This window comes from Ochotona curzoniae, unplaced genomic scaffold, assembly GCF_017591425.1.
Source record: "Ochotona curzoniae isolate NIBS_2020 unplaced genomic scaffold, NIBS_Ocur_1.0 contig_65, whole genome shotgun sequence".
Taxonomy (NCBI): domain Eukaryota; kingdom Metazoa; phylum Chordata; class Mammalia; order Lagomorpha; family Ochotonidae; genus Ochotona; species Ochotona curzoniae.
Genome location: NW_024466508.1, coordinates 189,673 through 211,803, shown reverse-complemented (window position 1 = coordinate 211,803; position 22,131 = coordinate 189,673). Strand labels below are relative to the sequence as shown.

Below are 22,131 nucleotides of genomic sequence, written 5' to 3'. Positions count from 1 at the left end.
CCCATCCCAGGGGCCTGTCTCATGGCAGTCACCTGCAGTGCCAAGTCGTCATGTCCACCAGAGGACCTGCTGAAGCCCTAAGCCAGGGGGCATCGGTGAGGAGGTGCTCACGCTGGGCCAGGCCTCACAGCACAGGCAAGCAGCTTGCATGAGGCTGCCTCCTTGCTGTCCCCAGAGGGACTGCACCTCCTGAACTGAGAGTGACGCTGGATTGTGGCAGGCCGCAGGGCCTCGCCCGCACCCCCACACAGGCCACAGGGCTCTGCTCTCAACTGCACACAGGCCCAAGGGCCCCCAGTGCTGGGCCTGTGGGCATCACCCATCCTGAGGGGGGTCTCGGTGTTAAGCTGAGACAATATGCTCTCGGGACAAGCACTTCTTTATTGCGGCAGGAGTTGGGGGCGGGGCAGCGCACTGGACTGGGACAAAGAGGGATGGGGAGGGGCTTCAGCAGGGAGAGGGCCCAGACAGCTGGGGTTGTGGGGTGAGGGCGTGGGGAGAGGGCCAGCAGGTGGAGGCTCACAAGGCTATGTCTTCCTCATAGAGAGACAGCAGCAACAGGACGGTCCAGCCGCCCAGCAGGCCCACGTTGTGCAGCAGGAAAACAAGCCAGGGCCTTTGGTCCTTAACGTTCAGCATGGCTGGGAGCTGGGGAAGAGTGGGGAGCGACTCAGTCGCCAGGTCAGGGCCCATGCCAGGGGCAGCCCCTCCCTGCTGACCGCCGCAGCCCTGACCATGTCACAGAGCGCCACGTAGAGGAACAGGCCCATGGCTACTGCCAGGATCCAGATCTCGCCCTCCTCGCCCACTCCGACCGCGAGCGCCACGTACAGTCCCACGAAGGCCGTGACTGCCGAGGCCAGGTTTAGCAGCAATGCACGCCGCACGGTCAGCCCCGCGTGTAGCAAGGCCGCAAAGTCCCCTGTGGGAAGGTGTGGTCAGGGCGAGAGCCCCGCCCCGAGCAGATGCCGTCCACCGAGGTGAGGCCCCTGCCCCATGCTCACCCAGCTCGTGGGGCAGCTCGTGGCAGAACACGGCCAGCGAGGTGGCCAGTCCAGTCTTCCAGGAGGATGCGAAGGCGGCGCCCACGGCCAGCCCATCGGCGAAGTTGTGTACAGCATCGCCCAGCGTGATCAGGTAAGGCAGCAGTCTCAGTTCTGTGGGCACGGCCAGTGTGGGTCCCAGCCCACACCCCACTGATGGGCCCTCCATGCCCGGCCTCCCGAGGGGGCAGGCACGGCCACTGTGGGTCCCAGCCCACACCCCACTGATGCGCCCTCCATGCCCGGCCTCCCGAGGGGGCAGGCACGGCCACTGTGGGTCCCAGCCCACACCCCACTGATGGGCCCTCCATGCCCGGCCTCCCGAGGGGCCGGGAACAGCCAGTGTGGGTCCCAGCCCACACCCCACTGATGGGCCCTCCATGCCCAGCCTCCCGAGGGGCCGGGAACAGCCAGTGTGGGTCCCAGCCCACACCCCACTGATGGGCCCTCCATGCCCGGCCTCCCGAGGGGGCGGGCACGGCCAGTGTGGGTCCCAGCCCACACCACACTGATGGGCCCTCCATGCCCGGCCTCCGTAGCCTCTCCAGCCTCCCGAGGGGGCGGGCACGGCCAGTGTGGGTCCCAGCCCACACCCCACTGATGGGCCCTCCATGCCCAGCCTCCAGAGGGGGCGGGCACAGCCAGTGTGGGTCCCAGCCCACACCCCACTGATGGGCCCTCCATGCCCAGCCTCCAGAGGGGGCGGGCACAGCCAGTGTGGGTCCCAGCCCACACCCCACTGATGGGCCCTCCATGCCCGGCCTCCCGTGGGGGGCGGACGGCAGGGAGGCTCACCTGGGCTTGACCTCCGTGGCTCCAGGCTCAGCAGCTCAGGGCCCTCCTCTAGCACCTGGGAAGAGAATGGCTGAGGGCTCCGGCAGCAGTCCATGACCGGGAGCCCTCCCTCCATGCGGTGCTGGGGGTGGTCAGCGGGGTCCCACTCACCAGGTCAGCGCGGGAGCCCTCGTGTGGCTGTTTGGGCTGCCTGCGCTCGCTGGGGGCCAGCTGCAGGGACATGCCGTGGCTGTGGCCTCCGTGGCTGTGGCCGCAGGCCCCATCCTTCCCTGCGTCCTGTGGGGACAGCTGCTCAGGTCCTGCGGAGCACCCCCACCTGCCCACCTGCCCACCTGCCCACCTGCCCACCTGCCCACCTGCCACCAATTCCTGGTCCAGCCTGACCTCGGGGTCCTTGGGCAGCAGGAGGTTGAAGAGGTTCTCAAACAGGAAGAAGGCGTAAAAGCCGCCGAGCACCACTAGGAGGCGCCAGGTGTGCTGGAGGTCTGCGGCCTGTGCGTGGCTGTGCGAGTGGTCCTGGTCCCCGTGGCTGTGCAGGCCCAGCACCTGCAGAGGAGGAGGTGCTGGGGGTCGGCCGCGCGTGGAGGAGTTGGGGGCTGGGTGCGTCCGGGGCGGGGGAGACAGGGCCCACCTTGGGCGTCAGATGCAGGAACGCGTCGCCTGTGAGAGCGCCCACGGCCAGGCCCAGGAAGGCTTGCAGTACGTAGTGGGTGACCGCACTGCAGCGTGCGCAGGTCAGCAGCAGCAGGCCGAAGACGGCGCACAGGCAGATGAGCAGCGTGGCCAGGGAGCCGTAGAGGTACTCTGAGGAGCAAGGCTGCGTGAGTCCGAGCCCTGCCCCGCCGGCCCCATCCTCGGCCGCAGTCCTGCCCCTCCTGCCTTGGGCACTTACTCTCAGCCTGGCTGAGCTGCTCCTGTGTGGGGGCTTCGGCCTGGGGGCTGCAGGCTCCGCTCAGCTGCTGCTGTAGCAGGGCAGGACTGAGCAGGGCCCAGGCCTCCGGGCTCACACCTTCCTGTTCCGACAGGCCATGCGCCGCCATCACCTCGCGGGGGCTCAGGCAGACCTGGGGCAACCGAGGTGGGGCGCGGTCAGGGCCTCAGCAGCCCTGTGGGCTCCCGTCCACTCCGCGGAGCGCCCCAGGCCGCTCACCGTGTCCCACTCAGAGGAACTGTCGTTGACAGCCGTGGGGTCCTGCCGGCCGGCCACCCTGCCCAGACTCCTGTGGTCCTCATGGTCGTCGTGGGCCGTTGCACCGATCCCCAGCTGCTGCATCAAAGCGTCCAGCTCTGGCCAGGGTTGGGGTTGGAGGTCAACACGGCTGGGGGTCCCAGGAGCTTCCTGGCACCCGCCCCCTCCACCCTGGCCCGCCCAGCCTCACCGGTCAGCGTGATGTTGGGGGCCTCAGTGGTATGCTGCCGGAACACGAAGTCGACAAAGTACTGGGGGCTCGGCAGGGTGCGAAAGCAGGAGCCGCTCCTGACGTGGTCCAGCAGGGCAGCCAGGGCCCCGCCAGGGTTTCCAGGGACCCCCGCACCTCCAGCCTCATCCAGCAGTTGACGGACACTGGTGCAGTCCTGGAGGAGGAGAAAGCCTAGCACCCCGGAACCCCAGAGATCACCCCCCTCACTGCAGCCCCTCCCTAGCCTCTGGGGGACCCCAGCCTGCAGCCCCTTCTCCAGTGTCTCCCCCACACTTTGCCACCGTGGCTGAACCCAGCACCCCCTCCCCACACCGCCTAGTGCCCTGACCTCCTTCTCCATGGCCTGGCGGCCAACAGGGTCCCCAATCCTTCGCAGCAGCCGGCTCAGCTCCAGGGTCAGGGCCTGGGGGTCCTGCAGCTGGGCCAGGATGCTGTCGGCACGGGAGGCCCAGCGGCCAGCCTGGATGTCCTCACAGGTGCCTTCCGGGTCCCCGAGGTAGAGGACGGCTGCTGCACTGAGGCGGGCGATGTGTGTGGACTCCAGGCCCGGCCCCAGGGCCTCCGGCTTGCCCAGGGCCAGGGCATGCTCCACGGTTAGGCACTGTGGGCAGAGGCAGGTGGGTAGAGCCTGGTCTAGACACCAGTCCCACAAGAGTCCGCTGGTCCCCCCTGCAGTCTACCCCCACGGCCTTTCCCAGCCCCTGGCCCGCTTGCTGTGTCACTCTGGGGTCCCTGGTAGGACTCTCCATTGTTAGCTTTCTCCAGGAGCCAGGGCCCAGCTTGGGGAGGGCCAGGACAGGCCCGCCTCCTGGAGTTTGCCCGGGGGCCTTTGCAGCCGGCACACAGGCAGGGTGGAGCAAGCAGACGGGAAGGGGCTGGGGCTGGGGGACCCGTCGGGTGGGGCTCACCTTTCCACACGGCCCGCCAGTGCAGTGCACACGGGCCGCCAGCGTATTTAACAAGCTGCTCAGCACCTCGTGGTCCAGAGTGCCCCGGCCCGAGGCCAGCAGACTCAGCAGCCTGGGATGCTGTGGGGCTGCTGCCACCACTGCCTCCGCCACCGTCGCCACCGCCAGCAAGGCCAGCAGGGCCAGCAGGGCCAGCCGCAGCCTGGCCGGGGATGCCATGGAGGCTCTGGGAGCAGGGTCACTGGGGCTGCCTGGGGCCAGACTGGGGTTGGCCAAGGAGCAGCCCAGGACCTCTCCCAGGTATTTGGGCTGGGCCCTGTGATTGGCTGCTGCAGGTGCCTGGATTAGCCAGTCCAGGGGCAGGTCTTCCCACACAGCCCTTCCTCTGGGGGCTCAGGACTGGCCTCTTCCCCTTGGGTGGGGGTTGGCGTGCACGCCCGGCCTGGAGGGTGCTGGTGGGACCACTCTGCTGTGTGGGGGCAGGGCCTAGGGTCAAGCCAGGTGTGGTCATGGACAGGTGTGCAGAGGTGCCTCATCTTGGGGCCCTTCCAGCCGCACTGCAGCTGGGGTCCCAGGAGACCTACAGGGCCTGTTGCTGAGTCATGCTCCCCAGTGTGAGGAAATGATGGGGAAGTTGGGACCCTGGCTGGCTGGCTTTTGGCTGGGGACCTGGGTCAGGATGAGGCTGCAGCTCCCTGACCTTTGACCTGGCAGCTATCGCAGCCAGGTGGCCTCTGGGGGAGGCGGGGGTCTGGCTCAGGAGCAGGCTGACCTCTCCCTCTGGGTCCAGCCAAGCCCTTGGGGTGTGGCTGGGTGTGTTGCTGCAGCCCGAGGCTGAAGGACTCTGTCCCCTCTCCAGGTCACATGCTTCTCCCCAGTGCCCCATCCACACGTGCCAAAGTCTGGGCCCCCCTGGCTGGGGAGACCCCAGTGTGGCATTTAACCCGAATCCTGGTGGGATCTTGGGGGAGCGGCTGGAGAGCCCACTGTCTGGCTGGTGAACTTCAAGGCAGCTGCCTGGGGCCACACAGCCGCAGATGCCCTGTGGTCTACTGAACTGGAGTCCCATCAACTTGTGACCAAAGGTCTTGGCCTTGACCTGCCTGTCCCCAGCTCGCAGGCTCTGGGCCAAGGGGCAGAGCTGTCAAGCCTCCTTCCTCGTGCACAGTCCCCAGGCCGCCAGCGCCCCCCAGCAGACGGGTCCCTGGGCCCTGGACCCTCATGGAGCGGTGGCAGTCACATGGGGAATGAGCCAGTGGGTGGGCTGTCTTTAACACTGCCTTATCAGATAACTAAACCTTTACCAAAAAGGACAAATCCCGATCGTGTGTCAGTCTGGATGTACCCGGAGTCCCCTAGAGCAGCTCCTGTTAAAACTGCAGAAAAGGGACGCAGCATGGTGGTCTAGTGGCTAAGGTCCTCACATTGAAAGTACCGGGATCCCATATGGGCACCAGTTTTTTTTTTTTTTTTAAGTTTTATTTATATATATTGCAAAGTCAGATACAAAAAGGAGGAGAGACAGAGAGGAAGATTTTCCATCCAATTATTCACTCCCGAAGTGACCACAACGGCCAGGGGCATCGGTTCTAATTCTAGTGGCCCCACTTCCCATCCAGCTCCCTGCTTGTGGCCTGGGAAAGCCTTGGGACTATGCGCCTGCGTAGAGGCTTGGAAGAGGCTCCTGGCTCCTGGTTTTGAATCGGCACAGCGCCGGCTGTTGTGGCCACTTGGGGAGTGAATCATCAGATGGAAGATTGTCCCATCCAGCAGGACAGTCAACGGGGGACGCAACCACCTAGGAGAGAATGAATGGGACAAGAGACACGAAGAATGGACAGCAAGACCGGATGTCTGATCAAGCTGTCAGTTTATTGATTTTAATTAAGGTTTTTATATTTTTCAGTAACTAAGGCTCAGGGAGGAAAGGAGAAATGGACGCAACCATGGTCTCCAGACCGATTGTTCTTGAGCAGCCACCATATCCACAATAGTAACCAGCACATCAACAATGGCATAGGTAATCAGTAACAAGGTGTCGGCAGGTACAGCATAAATCACATTCTGAAACAGTTGCTACAAACAATTGAAGCTAAGTGTGTGACTAGTTTCATAACTTCTTTCCCAAGCATCTAGCCAGCCAGGGGTTTTCCACTGGCCTACAGTTCTATATTCAAAATGGCTTCAGTACACGGCTCCTGACAGAAGATCTTCCTTCCTGTCTCTCCTCCTCTCTGTATATCTGACTTTCCAATAAAATTAAATAAATCTTAAAAAAACAAAGTAATGAAGAAAAGCCTTTCTGGAAGCTTTTCCATAGAAACGCTGCTGATTCCCAAGGTTGTTTCCTGAAGATTTATTTCTATAACTGAAAGTCAAAGTGACAGAGAGGGGCCTACATGCTGCCGCTCACTCCCGAGGCCTACAATGGCCAGCCCAGGCACGCCGTCTGGGGCTCCCCTGCTGCTGTGGGCTCCACTCTTGGGCCATCCTCTGTGGCCTGTCCAGACCACCAGCAGGAGCCGCAGCCAAAGTGGAGCACTCACAGGCTGCAACAGCTGGCCGTGGGCCTGGCTCCTGGGAGAAGATTCCCGGGCCCTCAGCATCTCTCCCACCCATCCCAGGGGCCTGTCTCATGGCAGTCACCTGCAGTGCCAAGTCGTCATGTCCACCAGAGGACCTGCTGAAGCCCTAAGCCAGGGGGCATCGGTGAGGAGGTGCTCACGCTGGGCCAGGCCTCACAGCACAGGCAAGCAGCTTGCATGAGGCTGCCTCCTTGCTGTCCCCAGAGGGACTGCACCTCCTGAACTGAGAGTGACGCTGGATTGTGGCAGGCCGCAGGGCCTCGCCCGCACCCCCACACAGGCCACAGGGCTCTGCTCTCAACTGCACACAGGCCCAAGGGCCCCCAGTGCTGGGCCTGTGGGCATCACCCATCCTGAGGGGGGTCTCGGTGTTAAGCTGAGACAATATGCTCTCGGGACAAGCACTTCTTTATTGCGGCAGGAGTTGGGGGCGGGGCAGCGCACTGGACTGGGACAAAGAGGGATGGGGAGGGGCTTCAGCAGGGAGAGGGCCCAGACAGCTGGGGTTGTGGGGTGAGGGCGTGGGGAGAGGGCCAGCAGGTGGAGGCTCACAAGGCTATGTCTTCCTCATAGAGAGACAGCAGCAACAGGACGGTCCAGCCGCCCAGCAGGCCCACGTTGTGCAGCAGGAAAACAAGCCAGGGCCTTTGGTCCTTAACGTTCAGCATGGCTGGGAGCTGGGGAAGAGTGGGGAGCGACTCAGTCGCCAGGTCAGGGCCCATGCCAGGGGCAGCCCCTCCCTGCTGACCGCCGCAGCCCTGACCATGTCACAGAGCGCCACGTAGAGGAACAGGCCCATGGCTACTGCCAGGATCCAGATCTCGCCCTCCTCGCCCACTCCGACCGCGAGCGCCACGTACAGTCCCACGAAGGCCGTGACTGCCGAGGCCAGGTTTAGCAGCAATGCACGCCGCACGGTCAGCCCCGCGTGTAGCAAGGCCGCAAAGTCCCCTGTGGGAAGGTGTGGTCAGGGCGAGAGCCCCGCCCCGAGCAGATGCCGTCCACCGAGGTGAGGCCCCTGCCCCATGCTCACCCAGCTCGTGGGGCAGCTCGTGGCAGAACACGGCCAGCGAGGTGGCCAGTCCAGTCTTCCAGGAGGATGCGAAGGCGGCGCCCACGGCCAGCCCATCGGCGAAGTTGTGTACAGCATCGCCCAGCGTGATCAGGTAAGGCAGCAGTCTCAGTTCTGTGGGCACGGCCAGTGTGGGTCCCAGCCCACACCCCACTGATGGGCCCTCCATGCCCGGCCTCCCGAGGGGGCAGGCACGGCCACTGTGGGTCCCAGCCCACACCCCACTGATGCGCCCTCCATGCCCGGCCTCCCGAGGGGGCAGGCACGGCCACTGTGGGTCCCAGCCCACACCCCACTGATGGGCCCTCCATGCCCGGCCTCCCGAGGGGCCGGGAACAGCCAGTGTGGGTCCCAGCCCACACCCCACTGATGGGCCCTCCATGCCCAGCCTCCCGAGGGGCCGGGAACAGCCAGTGTGGGTCCCAGCCCACACCCCACTGATGGGCCCTCCATGCCCGGCCTCCCGAGGGGGCGGGCACGGCCAGTGTGGGTCCCAGCCCACACCACACTGATGGGCCCTCCATGCCCGGCCTCCGTAGCCTCTCCAGCCTCCCGAGGGGGCGGGCACGGCCAGTGTGGGTCCCAGCCCACACCCCACTGATGGGCCCTCCATGCCCAGCCTCCAGAGGGGGCGGGCACAGCCAGTGTGGGTCCCAGCCCACACCCCACTGATGGGCCCTCCATGCCCAGCCTCCAGAGGGGGCGGGCACAGCCAGTGTGGGTCCCAGCCCACACCCCACTGATGGGCCCTCCATGCCCGGCCTCCCGTGGGGGGCGGACGGCAGGGAGGCTCACCTGGGCTTGACCTCCGTGGCTCCAGGCTCAGCAGCTCAGGGCCCTCCTCTAGCACCTGGGAAGAGAATGGCTGAGGGCTCCGGCAGCAGTCCATGACCGGGAGCCCTCCCTCCATGCGGTGCTGGGGGTGGTCAGCGGGGTCCCACTCACCAGGTCAGCGCGGGAGCCCTCGTGTGGCTGTTTGGGCTGCCTGCGCTCGCTGGGGGCCAGCTGCAGGGACATGCCGTGGCTGTGGCCTCCGTGGCTGTGGCCGCAGGCCCCATCCTTCCCTGCGTCCTGTGGGGACAGCTGCTCAGGTCCTGCGGAGCACCCCCACCTGCCCACCTGCCCACCTGCCCACCTGCCCACCTGCCCACCTGCCACCAATTCCTGGTCCAGCCTGACCTCGGGGTCCTTGGGCAGCAGGAGGTTGAAGAGGTTCTCAAACAGGAAGAAGGCGTAAAAGCCGCCGAGCACCACTAGGAGGCGCCAGGTGTGCTGGAGGTCTGCGGCCTGTGCGTGGCTGTGCGAGTGGTCCTGGTCCCCGTGGCTGTGCAGGCCCAGCACCTGCAGAGGAGGAGGTGCTGGGGGTCGGCCGCGCGTGGAGGAGTTGGGGGCTGGGTGCGTCCGGGGCGGGGGAGACAGGGCCCACCTTGGGCGTCAGATGCAGGAACGCGTCGCCTGTGAGAGCGCCCACGGCCAGGCCCAGGAAGGCTTGCAGTACGTAGTGGGTGACCGCACTGCAGCGTGCGCAGGTCAGCAGCAGCAGGCCGAAGACGGCGCACAGGCAGATGAGCAGCGTGGCCAGGGAGCCGTAGAGGTACTCTGAGGAGCAAGGCTGCGTGAGTCCGAGCCCTGCCCCGCCGGCCCCATCCTCGGCCGCAGTCCTGCCCCTCCTGCCTTGGGCACTTACTCTCAGCCTGGCTGAGCTGCTCCTGTGTGGGGGCTTCGGCCTGGGGGCTGCAGGCTCCGCTCAGCTGCTGCTGTAGCAGGGCAGGACTGAGCAGGGCCCAGGCCTCCGGGCTCACACCTTCCTGTTCCGACAGGCCATGCGCCGCCATCACCTCGCGGGGGCTCAGGCAGACCTGGGGCAACCGAGGTGGGGCGCGGTCAGGGCCTCAGCAGCCCTGTGGGCTCCCGTCCACTCCGCGGAGCGCCCCAGGCCGCTCACCGTGTCCCACTCAGAGGAACTGTCGTTGACAGCCGTGGGGTCCTGCCGGCCGGCCACCCTGCCCAGACTCCTGTGGTCCTCATGGTCGTCGTGGGCCGTTGCACCGATCCCCAGCTGCTGCATCAAAGCGTCCAGCTCTGGCCAGGGTTGGGGTTGGAGGTCAACACGGCTGGGGGTCCCAGGAGCTTCCTGGCACCCGCCCCCTCCACCCTGGCCCGCCCAGCCTCACCGGTCAGCGTGATGTTGGGGGCCTCAGTGGTATGCTGCCGGAACACGAAGTCGACAAAGTACTGGGGGCTCGGCAGGGTGCGAAAGCAGGAGCCGCTCCTGACGTGGTCCAGCAGGGCAGCCAGGGCCCCGCCAGGGTTTCCAGGGACCCCCGCACCTCCAGCCTCATCCAGCAGTTGACGGACACTGGTGCAGTCCTGGAGGAGGAGAAAGCCTAGCACCCCGGAACCCCAGAGATCACCCCCCTCACTGCAGCCCCTCCCTAGCCTCTGGGGGACCCCAGCCTGCAGCCCCTTCTCCAGTGTCTCCCCCACACTTTGCCACCGTGGCTGAACCCAGCACCCCCTCCCCACACCGCCTAGTGCCCTGACCTCCTTCTCCATGGCCTGGCGGCCAACAGGGTCCCCAATCCTTCGCAGCAGCCGGCTCAGCTCCAGGGTCAGGGCCTGGGGGTCCTGCAGCTGGGCCAGGATGCTGTCGGCACGGGAGGCCCAGCGGCCAGCCTGGATGTCCTCACAGGTGCCTTCCGGGTCCCCGAGGTAGAGGACGGCTGCTGCACTGAGGCGGGCGATGTGTGTGGACTCCAGGCCCGGCCCCAGGGCCTCCGGCTTGCCCAGGGCCAGGGCATGCTCCACGGTTAGGCACTGTGGGCAGAGGCAGGTGGGTAGAGCCTGGTCTAGACACCAGTCCCACAAGAGTCCGCTGGTCCCCCCTGCAGTCTACCCCCACGGCCTTTCCCAGCCCCTGGCCCGCTTGCTGTGTCACTCTGGGGTCCCTGGTAGGACTCTCCATTGTTAGCTTTCTCCAGGAGCCAGGGCCCAGCTTGGGGAGGGCCAGGACAGGCCCGCCTCCTGGAGTTTGCCCGGGGGCCTTTGCAGCCGGCACACAGGCAGGGTGGAGCAAGCAGACGGGAAGGGGCTGGGGCTGGGGGACCCGTCGGGTGGGGCTCACCTTTCCACACGGCCCGCCAGTGCAGTGCACACGGGCCGCCAGCGTATTTAACAAGCTGCTCAGCACCTCGTGGTCCAGAGTGCCCCGGCCCGAGGCCAGCAGACTCAGCAGCCTGGGATGCTGTGGGGCTGCTGCCACCACTGCCTCCGCCACCGTCGCCACCGCCAGCAAGGCCAGCAGGGCCAGCAGGGCCAGCCGCAGCCTGGCCGGGGACGCCATGGAGGCTCTGGGAGCAGGGTCACTGGGGCTGCCTGGGGCCAGACTGGGGTTGGCCAAGGAGCAGCCCAGGACCTCTCCCAGGTATTTGGGCTGGGCCCTGTGATTGGCTGCTGCAGGTGCCTGGATTAGCCAGTCCAGGGGCAGGTCTTCCCACACAGCCCTTCCTCTGGGGGCTCAGGACTGGCCTCTTCCCCTTGGGTGGGGGTTGGCGTGCACGCCCGGCCTGGAGGGTGCTGGTGGGACCACTCTGCTGTGTGGGGGCAGGGCCTAGGGTCAAGCCAGGTGTGGTCATGGACAGGTGTGCAGAGGTGCCTCATCTTGGGGCCCTTCCAGCCGCACTGCAGCTGGGGTCCCAGGAGACCTACAGGGCCTGTTGCTGAGTCATGCTCCCCAGTGTGAGGAAATGATGGGGAAGTTGGGACCCTGGCTGGCTGGCTTTTGGCTGGGGACCTGGGTCAGGATGAGGCTGCAGCTCCCTGACCTTTGACCTGGCAGCTATCGCAGCCAGGTGGCCTCTGGGGGAGGCGGGGGTCTGGCTCAGGAGCAGGCTGACCTCTCCCTCTGGGTCCAGCCAAGCCCTTGGGGTGTGGCTGGGTGTGTTGCTGCAGCCCGAGGCTGAAGGACTCTGTCCCCTCTCCAGGTCACATGCTTCTCCCCAGTGCCCCATCCACACGTGCCAAAGTCTGGGCCCCCCTGGCTGGGGAGACCCCAGTGTGGCATTTAACCCGAATCCTGGTGGGATCTTGGGGGAGCGGCTGGAGAGCCCACTGTCTGGCTGGTGAACTTCAAGGCAGCTGCCTGGGGCCACACAGCCGCAGATGCCCTGTGGTCTACTGAACTGGAGTCCCATCAACTTGTGACCAAAGGTCTTGGCCTTGACCTGCCTGTCCCCAGCTCGCAGGCTCTGGGCCAAGGGGCAGAGCTGTCAAGCCTCCTTCCTCGTGCACAGTCCCCAGGCCGCCAGCGCCCCCCAGCAGACGGGTCCCTGGGCCCTGGACCCTCATGGAGCGGTGGCAGTCACATGGGGAATGAGCCAGTGGGTGGGCTGTCTTTAACACTGCCTTATCAGATAACTAAACCTTTACCAAAAAGGACAAATCCCGATCGTGTGTCAGTCTGGATGTACCCGGAGTCCCCTAGAGCAGCTCCTGTTAAAACTGCAGAAAAGGGACGCAGCATGGTGGTCTAGTGGCTAAGGTCCTCACATTGAAAGTACCGGGATCCCATATGGGCACCAGTTTTTTTTTTTTTTTTAAGTTTTATTTATATATATTGCAAAGTCAGATACAAAAAGGAGGAGAGACAGAGAGGAAGATTTTCCATCCAATTATTCACTCCCGAAGTGACCACAACGGCCAGGGGCATCGGTTCTAATTCTAGTGGCCCCACTTCCCATCCAGCTCCCTGCTTGTGGCCTGGGAAAGCCTTGGGACTATGCGCCTGCGTAGAGGCTTGGAAGAGGCTCCTGGCTCCTGGTTTTGAATCGGCACAGCGCCGGCTGTTGTGGCCACTTGGGGAGTGAATCATCAGATGGAAGATTGTCCCATCCAGCAGGACAGTCAACGGGGGACGCAACCACCTAGGAGAGAATGAATGGGACAAGAGACACGAAGAATGGACAGCAAGACCGGATGTCTGATCAAGCTGTCAGTTTATTGATTTTAATTAAGGTTTTTATATTTTTCAGTAACTAAGGCTCAGGGAGGAAAGGAGAAATGGACGCAACCATGGTCTCCAGACCGATTGTTCTTGAGCAGCCACCATATCCACAATAGTAACCAGCACATCAACAATGGCATAGGTAATCAGTAACAAGGTGTCGGCAGGTACAGCATAAATCACATTCTGAAACAGTTGCTACAAACAATTGAAGCTAAGTGTGTGACTAGTTTCATAACTTCTTTCCCAAGCATCTAGCCAGCCAGGGGTTTTCCACTGGCCTACAGTTCTATATTCAAAATGGCTTCAGTACACGGCTCCTGACAGAAGATCTTCCTTCCTGTCTCTCCTCCTCTCTGTATATCTGACTTTCCAATAAAATTAAATAAATCTTAAAAAAACAAAGTAATGAAGAAAAGCCTTTCTGGAAGCTTTTCCATAGAAACGCTGCTGATTCCCAAGGTTGTTTCCTGAAGATTTATTTCTATAACTGAAAGTCAAAGTGACAGAGAGGGGCCTACATGCTGCCGCTCACTCCCGAGGCCTACAATGGCCAGCCCAGGCACGCCGTCTGGGGCTCCCCTGCTGCTGTGGGCTCCACTCTTGGGCCATCCTCTGTGGCCTGTCCAGACCACCAGCAGGAGCCGCAGCCAAAGTGGAGCACTCACAGGCTGCAACAGCTGGCCGTGGGCCTGGCTCCTGGGAGAAGATTCCCGGGCCCTCAGCATCTCTCCCACCCATCCCAGGGGCCTGTCTCATGGCAGTCACCTGCAGTGCCAAGTCGTCATGTCCACCAGAGGACCTGCTGAAGCCCTAAGCCAGGGGGCATCGGTGAGGAGGTGCTCACGCTGGGCCAGGCCTCACAGCACAGGCAAGCAGCTTGCATGAGGCTGCCTCCTTGCTGTCCCCAGAGGGACTGCACCTCCTGAACTGAGAGTGACGCTGGATTGTGGCAGGCCGCAGGGCCTCGCCCGCACCCCCACACAGGCCACAGGGCTCTGCTCTCAACTGCACACAGGCCCAAGGGCCCCCAGTGCTGGGCCTGTGGGCATCACCCATCCTGAGGGGGGTCTCGGTGTTAAGCTGAGACAATATGCTCTCGGGACAAGCACTTCTTTATTGCGGCAGGAGTTGGGGGCGGGGCAGCGCACTGGACTGGGACAAAGAGGGATGGGGAGGGGCTTCAGCAGGGAGAGGGCCCAGACAGCTGGGGTTGTGGGGTGAGGGCGTGGGGAGAGGGCCAGCAGGTGGAGGCTCACAAGGCTATGTCTTCCTCATAGAGAGACAGCAGCAACAGGACGGTCCAGCCGCCCAGCAGGCCCACGTTGTGCAGCAGGAAAACAAGCCAGGGCCTTTGGTCCTTAACGTTCAGCATGGCTGGGAGCTGGGGAAGAGTGGGGAGCGACTCAGTCGCCAGGTCAGGGCCCATGCCAGGGGCAGCCCCTCCCTGCTGACCGCCGCAGCCCTGACCATGTCACAGAGCGCCACGTAGAGGAACAGGCCCATGGCTACTGCCAGGATCCAGATCTCGCCCTCCTCGCCCACTCCGACCGCGAGCGCCACGTACAGTCCCACGAAGGCCGTGACTGCCGAGGCCAGGTTTAGCAGCAATGCACGCCGCACGGTCAGCCCCGCGTGTAGCAAGGCCGCAAAGTCCCCTGTGGGAAGGTGTGGTCAGGGCGAGAGCCCCGCCCCGAGCAGATGCCGTCCACCGAGGTGAGGCCCCTGCCCCATGCTCACCCAGCTCGTGGGGCAGCTCGTGGCAGAACACGGCCAGCGAGGTGGCCAGTCCAGTCTTCCAGGAGGATGCGAAGGCGGCGCCCACGGCCAGCCCATCGGCGAAGTTGTGTACAGCATCGCCCAGCGTGATCAGGTAAGGCAGCAGTCTCAGTTCTGTGGGCACGGCCAGTGTGGGTCCCAGCCCACACCCCACTGATGGGCCCTCCATGCCCGGCCTCCCGAGGGGGCAGGCACGGCCACTGTGGGTCCCAGCCCACACCCCACTGATGCGCCCTCCATGCCCGGCCTCCCGAGGGGGCAGGCACGGCCACTGTGGGTCCCAGCCCACACCCCACTGATGGGCCCTCCATGCCCGGCCTCCCGAGGGGCCGGGAACAGCCAGTGTGGGTCCCAGCCCACACCCCACTGATGGGCCCTCCATGCCCAGCCTCCCGAGGGGCCGGGAACAGCCAGTGTGGGTCCCAGCCCACACCCCACTGATGGGCCCTCCATGCCCGGCCTCCCGAGGGGGCGGGCACGGCCAGTGTGGGTCCCAGCCCACACCACACTGATGGGCCCTCCATGCCCGGCCTCCGTAGCCTCTCCAGCCTCCCGAGGGGGCGGGCACGGCCAGTGTGGGTCCCAGCCCACACCCCACTGATGGGCCCTCCATGCCCAGCCTCCAGAGGGGGCGGGCACAGCCAGTGTGGGTCCCAGCCCACACCCCACTGATGGGCCCTCCATGCCCAGCCTCCAGAGGGGGCGGGCACAGCCAGTGTGGGTCCCAGCCCACACCCCACTGATGGGCCCTCCATGCCCGGCCTCCCGTGGGGGGCGGACGGCAGGGAGGCTCACCTGGGCTTGACCTCCGTGGCTCCAGGCTCAGCAGCTCAGGGCCCTCCTCTAGCACCTGGGAAGAGAATGGCTGAGGGCTCCGGCAGCAGTCCATGACCGGGAGCCCTCCCTCCATGCGGTGCTGGGGGTGGTCAGCGGGGTCCCACTCACCAGGTCAGCGCGGGAGCCCTCGTGTGGCTGTTTGGGCTGCCTGCGCTCGCTGGGGGCCAGCTGCAGGGACATGCCGTGGCTGTGGCCTCCGTGGCTGTGGCCGCAGGCCCCATCCTTCCCTGCGTCCTGTGGGGACAGCTGCTCAGGTCCTGCGGAGCACCCCCACCTGCCCACCTGCCCACCTGCCCACCTGCCCACCTGCCCACCTGCCACCAATTCCTGGTCCAGCCTGACCTCGGGGTCCTTGGGCAGCAGGAGGTTGAAGAGGTTCTCAAACAGGAAGAAGGCGTAAAAGCCGCCGAGCACCACTAGGAGGCGCCAGGTGTGCTGGAGGTCTGCGGCCTGTGCGTGGCTGTGCGAGTGGTCCTGGTCCCCGTGGCTGTGCAGGCCCAGCACCTGCAGAGGAGGAGGTGCTGGGGGTCGGCCGCGCGTGGAGGAGTTGGGGGCTGGGTGCGTCCGGGGCGGGGGAGACAGGGCCCACCTTGGGCGTCAGATGCAGGAACGCGTCGCCTGTGAGAGCGCCCACGGCCAGGCCCAGGAAGGCTTGCAGTACGTAGTGGGTGACCGCACTGCAGCGTGCGCAGGTCAGCAGCAGCAGGCCGAAGACGGCGCACAGGCAGATGAGCAGCGTGGCCAGGGAGCCGTAGAGGTACTCTGAGGAGCAAGGCTGCGTGAGTCCGAGCCCTGCCCCGCCGGCCCCATCCTCGGCCGCAGTCCTGCCCCTCCTGCCTTGGGCACTTACTCTCAGCCTGGCTGAGCTGCTCCTGTGTGGGGGCTTCGGCCTGGGGGCTGCAGGCTCCGCTCAGCTGCTGCTGTAGCAGGGCAGGACTGAGCAGGGCCCAGGCCTCCGGGCTCACACCTTCCTGTTCCGACAGGCCATGCGCCGCCATCACCTCGCGGGGGCTCAGGCAGACCTGGGGCAACCGAGGTGGGGCGCGGTCAGGGCCTCAGCAGCCCTGTGGGCTCCCGTCCACTCCGCGGAGCGCCCCAGGCCGCTCACCGTGTCCCACTCAGAGGAACTGTCGTTGACAGCCGTGGGGTCCTGCCGGCCGGCCACCCTGCCCAGACTCCTGTGGTCCTCATGGTCGTCGTGGGCCGTTGCACCGATCCCCAGCTGCTGCATCAAAGCGTCCAGCTCTGGCCAGGGTTGGGGTTGGAGGTCAACACGGCTGGGGGTCCCAGGAGCTTCCTGGCACCCGCCCCCTCCACCCTGGCCCGCCCAGCCTCACCGGTCAGCGTGATGTTGGGGGCCTCAGTGGTATGCTGCCGGAACACGAAGTCGACAAAGTACTGGGGGCTCGGCAGGGTGCGAAAGCAGGAGCCGCTCCTGACGTGGTCCAGCAGGGCAGCCAGGGCCCCGCCAGGGTTTCCAGGGACCCCCGCACCTCCAGCCTCATCCAGCAGTTGACGGACACTGGTGCAGTCCTGGAGGAGGAGAAAGCCTAGCACCCCGGAACCCCAGAGATCACCCCCCTCACTGCAGCCCCTCCCTAGCCTCTGGGGGACCCCAGCCTGCAGCCCCTTCTCCAGTGTCTCCCCCACACTTTGCCACCGTGGCTGAACCCAGCACCCCCTCCCCACACCGCCTAGTGCCCTGACCTCCTTCTCCATGGCCTGGCGGCCAACAGGGTCCCCAATCCTTCGCAGCAGCCGGCTCAGCTCCAGGGTCAGGGCCTGGGGGTCCTGCAGCTGGGCCAGGATGCTGTCGGCACGGGAGGCCCAGCGGCCAGCCTGGATGTCCTCACAGGTGCCTTCCGGGTCCCCGAGGTAGAGGACGGCTGCTGCACTGAGGCGGGCGATGTGTGTGGACTCCAGGCCCGGCCCCAGGGCCTCCGGCTTGCCCAGGGCCAGGGCATGCTCCACGGTTAGGCACTGTGGGCAGAGGCAGGTGGGTAGAGCCTGGTCTAGACACCAGTCCCACAAGAGTCCGCTGGTCCCCCCTGCAGTCTACCCCCACGGCCTTTCCCAGCCCCTGGCCCGCTTGCTGTGTCACTCTGGGGTCCCTGGTAGGACTCTCCATTGTTAGCTTTCTCCAGGAGCCAGGGCCCAGCTTGGGGAGGGCCAGGACAGGCCCGCCTCCTGGAGTTTGCCCGGGGGCCTTTGCAGCCGGCACACAGGCAGGGTGGAGCAAGCAGACGGGAAGGGGCTGGGGCTGGGGGACCCGTCGGGTGGGGCTCACCTTTCCACACGGCCCGCCAGTGCAGTGCACACGGGCCGCCAGCGTATTTAACAAGCTGCTCAGCACCTCGTGGTCCAGAGTGCCCCGGCCCGAGGCCAGCAGACTCAGCAGCCTGGGATGCTGTGGGGCTGCTGCCACCACTGCCTCCGCCACCGTCGCCACCGCCAGCAAGGCCAGCAGGGCCAGCAGGGCCAGCCGCAGCCTGGCCGGGGACGCCATGGAGGCTCTGGGAGCAGGGTCACTGGGGCTGCCTGGGGCCAGACTGGGGTTGGCCAAGGAGCAGCCCAGGACCTCTCCCAGGTATTTGGGCTGGGCCCTGTGATTGGCTGCTGCAGGTGCCTGGATTAGCCAGTCCAGGGGCAGGTCTTCCCACACAGCCCTTCCTCTGGGGGCTCAGGACTGGCCTCTTCCCCTTGGGTGGGGGTTGGCGTGCACGCCCGGCCTGGAGGGTGCTGGTGGGACCACTCTGCTGTGTGGGGGCAGGGCCTAGGGTCAAGCCAGGTGTGGTCATGGACAGGTGTGCAGAGGTGCCTCATCTTGGGGCCCTTCCAGCCGCACTGCAGCTGGGGTCCCAGGAGACCTACAGGGCCTGTTGCTGAGTCATGCTCCCCAGTGTGAGGAAATGATGGGGAAGTTGGGACCCTGGCTGGCTGGCTTTTGGCTGGGGACCTGGGTCAGGATGAGGCTGCAGCTCCCTGACCTTTGACCTGGCAGCTATCGCAGCCAGGTGGCCTCTGGGGGAGGCGGGGGTCTGGCTCAGGAGCAGGCTGACCTCTCCCTCTGGGTCCAGCCAAGCCCTTGGGGTGTGGCTGGGTGTGTTGCTGCAGCCCGAGGCTGAAGGACTCTGTCCCCTCTCCAGGTCACATGCTTCTCCCCAGTGCCCCATCCACACGTGCCAAAGTCTGGGCCCCCCTGGCTGGGGAGACCCCAGTGTGGCATTTAACCCGAATCCTGGTGGGATCTTGGGGGAGCGGCTGGAGAGCCCACTGTCTGGCTGGTGAACTTCAAGGCAGCTGCCTGGGGCCACACAGCCGCAGATGCCCTGTGGTCTACTGAACTGGAGTCCCATCAACTTGTGACCAAAGGTCTTGGCCTTGACCTGCCTGTCCCCAGCTCGCAGGCTCTGGGCCAAGGGGCAGAGCTGTCAAGCCTCCTTCCTCGTGCACAGTCCCCAGGCCGCCAGCGCCCCCCAGCAGACGGGTCCCTGGGCCCTGGACCCTCATGGAGCGGTGGCAGTCACATGGGGAATGAGCCAGTGGGTGGGCTGTCTTTAACACTGCCTTATCAGATAACTAAACCTTTACCAAAAAAGGACAAATCCCGATTGTGCTGTTTGTGGGGTTCCTAGAGGTACTGTTCGTGTGTGGTTCCTGGAGCTGTTAAATCCACTCTGACAGGAAGTGGCTGCCAGGGCATGGGAGGGGCGGTGTTGAGTGGGAGACTGTGAACAGCGACCCCGAGCCCACCGGGACCCCTCGGAGCACTCTCATTCTCCTGGGCTTTGTTGTTGGGCTCCCACCCCACCCCAGCTAGGTGTCAGCTCTGGGCTTGTATTGCCACCACAGCACCTAGCTTCCAGTTAGGCTACACGCTGCTGTAAGTACCTTGCTGGCAGCTCTGCTTGATGATCCCCCTGGCCTACTGCATGGAGCTGGTAGTGTCTGCAAAGGCCTGGGGTCCCCTAAGGTCTGGCCTTCCCCACCGGACCTGGCGTTCCCCAAGGCCCAGTGTCCTCCAAGGCCCGGCATCCCCTCATACCCACCGTCTCCCAAGGCCCGGCGTCCCCTGTACCCCCGTGCCTCCGTACCCGGGGTCCCCTGTACCCGCCGTCCCTCAAGGCCCGGCGTCCCCTGTATTCCGTGTTCTGTGAGGCACAACAAGGCTTGTGAACCAAGGAGTTCCTAGAGAGCTGTTTCCCCACAAGAGCCCAGGGTGGGGGTGTGTCACTTGCCAAAACAGGCAGAGCAGATGAGTTGGCAAACAGCACAAGCTGGGGAGGGCAGTGGTGTGTCCAGAGCTCTGGCATGGGGGGCTGGGGGACTGAGTCAGACCACAGCTGGTCCAGGTGGGGGAGGCAGACGGCAGGTACAGCAAGCTGAGGAATGAGCTGCCCATGGTGGGAGGAATAGCATCTTTATTGGGAGACAGGGCTCTGCGGTCCTGACACACACAGTCCTGGGCCCACACAGGGGACGATGGCCACATGGTACTCAGGAGTGCAGGAAACGGTTGAAGGCATTGTAGGCCGATTCCAGATCAAAGAGCATCTGGCGCACCTGGGAGTCGTCCAGCTCGTCGGATGCTGACATGCCACTGAGGGTCTGCAGCCTAGCGCATGGTGGGCAGGGGACTGAGCTGGGCCAGGCTGGAAGCTGGGGGCTGGACCTGGCTGGGCTGGGCCGGGCTGGGAGGGGCAGGGGGCTGGGGGCAGGGCAGGGCAGGGACAGCTCTGCCCAGCCAGGAGGGCACTTACCACTGGCTGACCGTCTGACGACCCTCGAAGTCAGCAGGCAGGTGACTCATGCGGTGCATGGTCTCCATGAGTTCCCGCAGGTCAGGCTGGATCTGTGGGGAATGTGGCAGCGTGTCCCTAACCCCCCAGGTCCCCTCCCTGGCCCCTTCTCTTGACCAGCCCCTGTACCTCATCCATGGCACGGATCTCCAAGCGCAGCTTGTCCATGACCGTGATGAAGAGCTAGGGAAGAGGAGGTGCCAAGGGCCGCGTGGTCAGAGAGACCACAGTGGCTCTCTAGCCTGCCCGGGGATGACCCCCCACGGCGTACCCGGCCAGGACCTACCGACACGACATCAGCGATGCAGCGGTTCAGGTTGCCCTTGTCATCCTTGATGGTGATGGGCCTGTCCTCCTTGATCCGCTCCATGGCCAGAGGGCAGTCCAGCTGGGGGAATGCTGGCGTGGGTGCTGGGCTCACCCCACACCCGTGCCCACCCGTGGCTTGGGGGGCCGCTCACTCACACGGAACTTGCGGCAGAATTCATCAATGGAGCTGATTTCTGAGCCCTGGACCTGCCGGAAGGCAGCTTTGTACTGGACCAGGAGCCGGGAGCAGGCAGCTGTGTACCTGAGGGGACACCAGCAGCTGCCCTCTCGCACGGCCAGTGTGGTGGGCCATCTCCCTTCTCACAACCAGGTGCCCCATCTTTGTGTGTGTGTGTCTGTAGGAGCAGGGGTGTGTGTGTATGTGTGTGCAGGAGCAGGCTGAACACTCACAGGGGTCCCACCTGAGCACCAGCATGGCCCGGGGACTCACTCGTTGGGGGTTACACAGTCCTTGATGTAGGCTTTCTCCAGGGCCTGCATGGTCTTCACCACGGCAAACAGCTCCGCCATGTTGTCGTACCTGAGGGGAGCGTCCGGCAGCCTGCAGCGCAAGGCTGGATGTAGAGGCCTCCAGAGCCCAGGCCCTCCTGTGGGCAGCCATAGCACAGCGCAGGCCGGCCTTCTCCCCACCCTGGCTCCAGGATCCCAGGTCTCCATGAGGGACAGATTTAAACAGGCCCAGGGAATGCTGGGGCATCCACTCACTTCTCCCGTTCCCGGGCATTCTTGTACAGCTTCACTTCCTGTCAAAAGAGCAGACAGGTGTGGCTGATGTTACCATCAGGCCACAGGGGCACGCACGGTCAGCTGTGGTGGCCAGGCCACAGGGGCATGCATGGTCAGACATTGCAGCCAGACCACCCGGGCATGACTGGCCAGGTTAGGGTCCCAGAGGACAGCCCCTACTCACCTCGTAGAGCTCTGGCTTGTTCCCAGGTGCTGCAACAGGACAAGACAGGCTCTGAGCCTCGCCAGCTCCCACCCGGTGGGACACTGGGGACACCGATCAATGACCCACCAGGACGGGCTTCTGGGCACCCCAGGGCCGAGTGTCCAGCAGCCCTTCCCCCGACTCTGCACCCGGACCCTCACTCACCGCCCAGGCCTGGCGTGGAGGGGACCCCGTGGAACATGCTGCAGATCGTGGCGGCCACAGCGCGGGGACCTGGGAGCACAGCCTGCGGCAGCTCAGAAGGACCCCGGGACCCCCAGGACGCAGTCGGGGCTTGGGCCGGGGGTCCTGGGAGGAAGGGGCTTGGGCCGGGGAGGGGATGACGGAGCCCTGGGGGCACAGCCTGCGGCAACTCAGAAGGACCCCGGGACCCCCACGACGCACTCGGGGCGCAGGGGCGTGGGCACAAAGGGACGAAGGCCAGCTGCGCGGTGCCCGTTTGGAGGCGGCCGCTCGGTCCTAGGGTCGCCAGGACCCCCTCCCAGCCCGAGTGCCCGGGGTCCAAGCCCCCTCCCGGCCCGAGTACCCGGGGTCCCCAGCTCCCTCCCGGCCCGAGTACCTGGGCGGGATCCGCGCCTCCCGGAGATGGCGCCGGGCGATCCGATCGG

General features: G+C 65.0%; 4 protein-coding genes across 5 annotated transcripts; all 4 read right to left on the bottom strand.

Annotated features, from left to right (window-relative positions):
* Positions 1-519: 519 nt before the first annotated feature.
* On the bottom strand, positions 520-4,386 carry LOC121163860 (zinc transporter ZIP4-like). The gene is made up of 12 exons (XM_040991581.1): positions 4,168-4,386; positions 3,588-3,860; positions 3,218-3,413; positions 2,989-3,125; positions 2,731-2,902; positions 2,470-2,642; positions 2,223-2,384; positions 1,989-2,114; positions 1,839-1,893; positions 1,005-1,157; positions 735-922; positions 520-648 (listed from the first exon to the last, which is right to left on the bottom strand). Exons 1-12 carry the CDS (start codon positions 4,384-4,386, stop codon positions 520-522), a joined length of 1,983 nt encoding a protein of 660 aa, XP_040847515.1.
* A 2,914-nt stretch (positions 4,387-7,300) lies between these two features.
* LOC121163859 (zinc transporter ZIP4-like) lies at positions 7,301-11,167 on the bottom strand. Its single transcript, XM_040991580.1, has 12 exons — positions 10,949-11,167; positions 10,369-10,641; positions 9,999-10,194; positions 9,770-9,906; positions 9,512-9,683; positions 9,251-9,423; positions 9,004-9,165; positions 8,770-8,895; positions 8,620-8,674; positions 7,786-7,938; positions 7,516-7,703; positions 7,301-7,429 (listed from the first exon to the last, which is right to left on the bottom strand). The coding sequence occupies exons 1-12, from the start codon at positions 11,165-11,167 to the stop codon at positions 7,301-7,303; spliced, it is 1,983 nt and encodes a 660-aa protein (XP_040847514.1).
* A 2,914-nt stretch (positions 11,168-14,081) lies between these two features.
* On the bottom strand, positions 14,082-17,948 carry LOC121163858 (zinc transporter ZIP4-like). The gene is made up of 12 exons (XM_040991579.1): positions 17,730-17,948; positions 17,150-17,422; positions 16,780-16,975; positions 16,551-16,687; positions 16,293-16,464; positions 16,032-16,204; positions 15,785-15,946; positions 15,551-15,676; positions 15,401-15,455; positions 14,567-14,719; positions 14,297-14,484; positions 14,082-14,210 (listed from the first exon to the last, which is right to left on the bottom strand). Exons 1-12 carry the CDS (start codon positions 17,946-17,948, stop codon positions 14,082-14,084), a joined length of 1,983 nt encoding a protein of 660 aa, XP_040847513.1.
* Positions 17,949-19,846: 1,898 nt separating this feature from the next.
* Positions 19,847-22,129, bottom strand: VPS28 (VPS28 subunit of ESCRT-I). Of its 2 annotated transcripts, XM_040991617.1 has the most exons (10): positions 22,083-22,129; positions 21,668-21,736; positions 21,482-21,510; positions 21,277-21,314; positions 21,002-21,091; positions 20,707-20,812; positions 20,528-20,629; positions 20,371-20,424; positions 20,203-20,294; positions 19,847-20,057 (listed from the first exon to the last, which is right to left on the bottom strand). In XM_040991617.1, the coding sequence occupies exons 2-10, from the start codon at positions 21,702-21,704 to the stop codon at positions 19,940-19,942; spliced, it is 666 nt and encodes a 221-aa protein (XP_040847551.1). In that variant the 5' UTR covers positions 21,705-21,736; positions 22,083-22,129; the 3' UTR covers positions 19,847-19,939. The 2 variants fall into 2 exon arrangements, with proteins under 2 accessions (XP_040847551.1, XP_040847553.1); XM_040991619.1 differs by lacking the exon at positions 22,083-22,129 and having other exon boundaries at positions 20,203-20,288; positions 21,668-21,857.
* Positions 22,130-22,131: the final 2 nt, after the last annotated feature.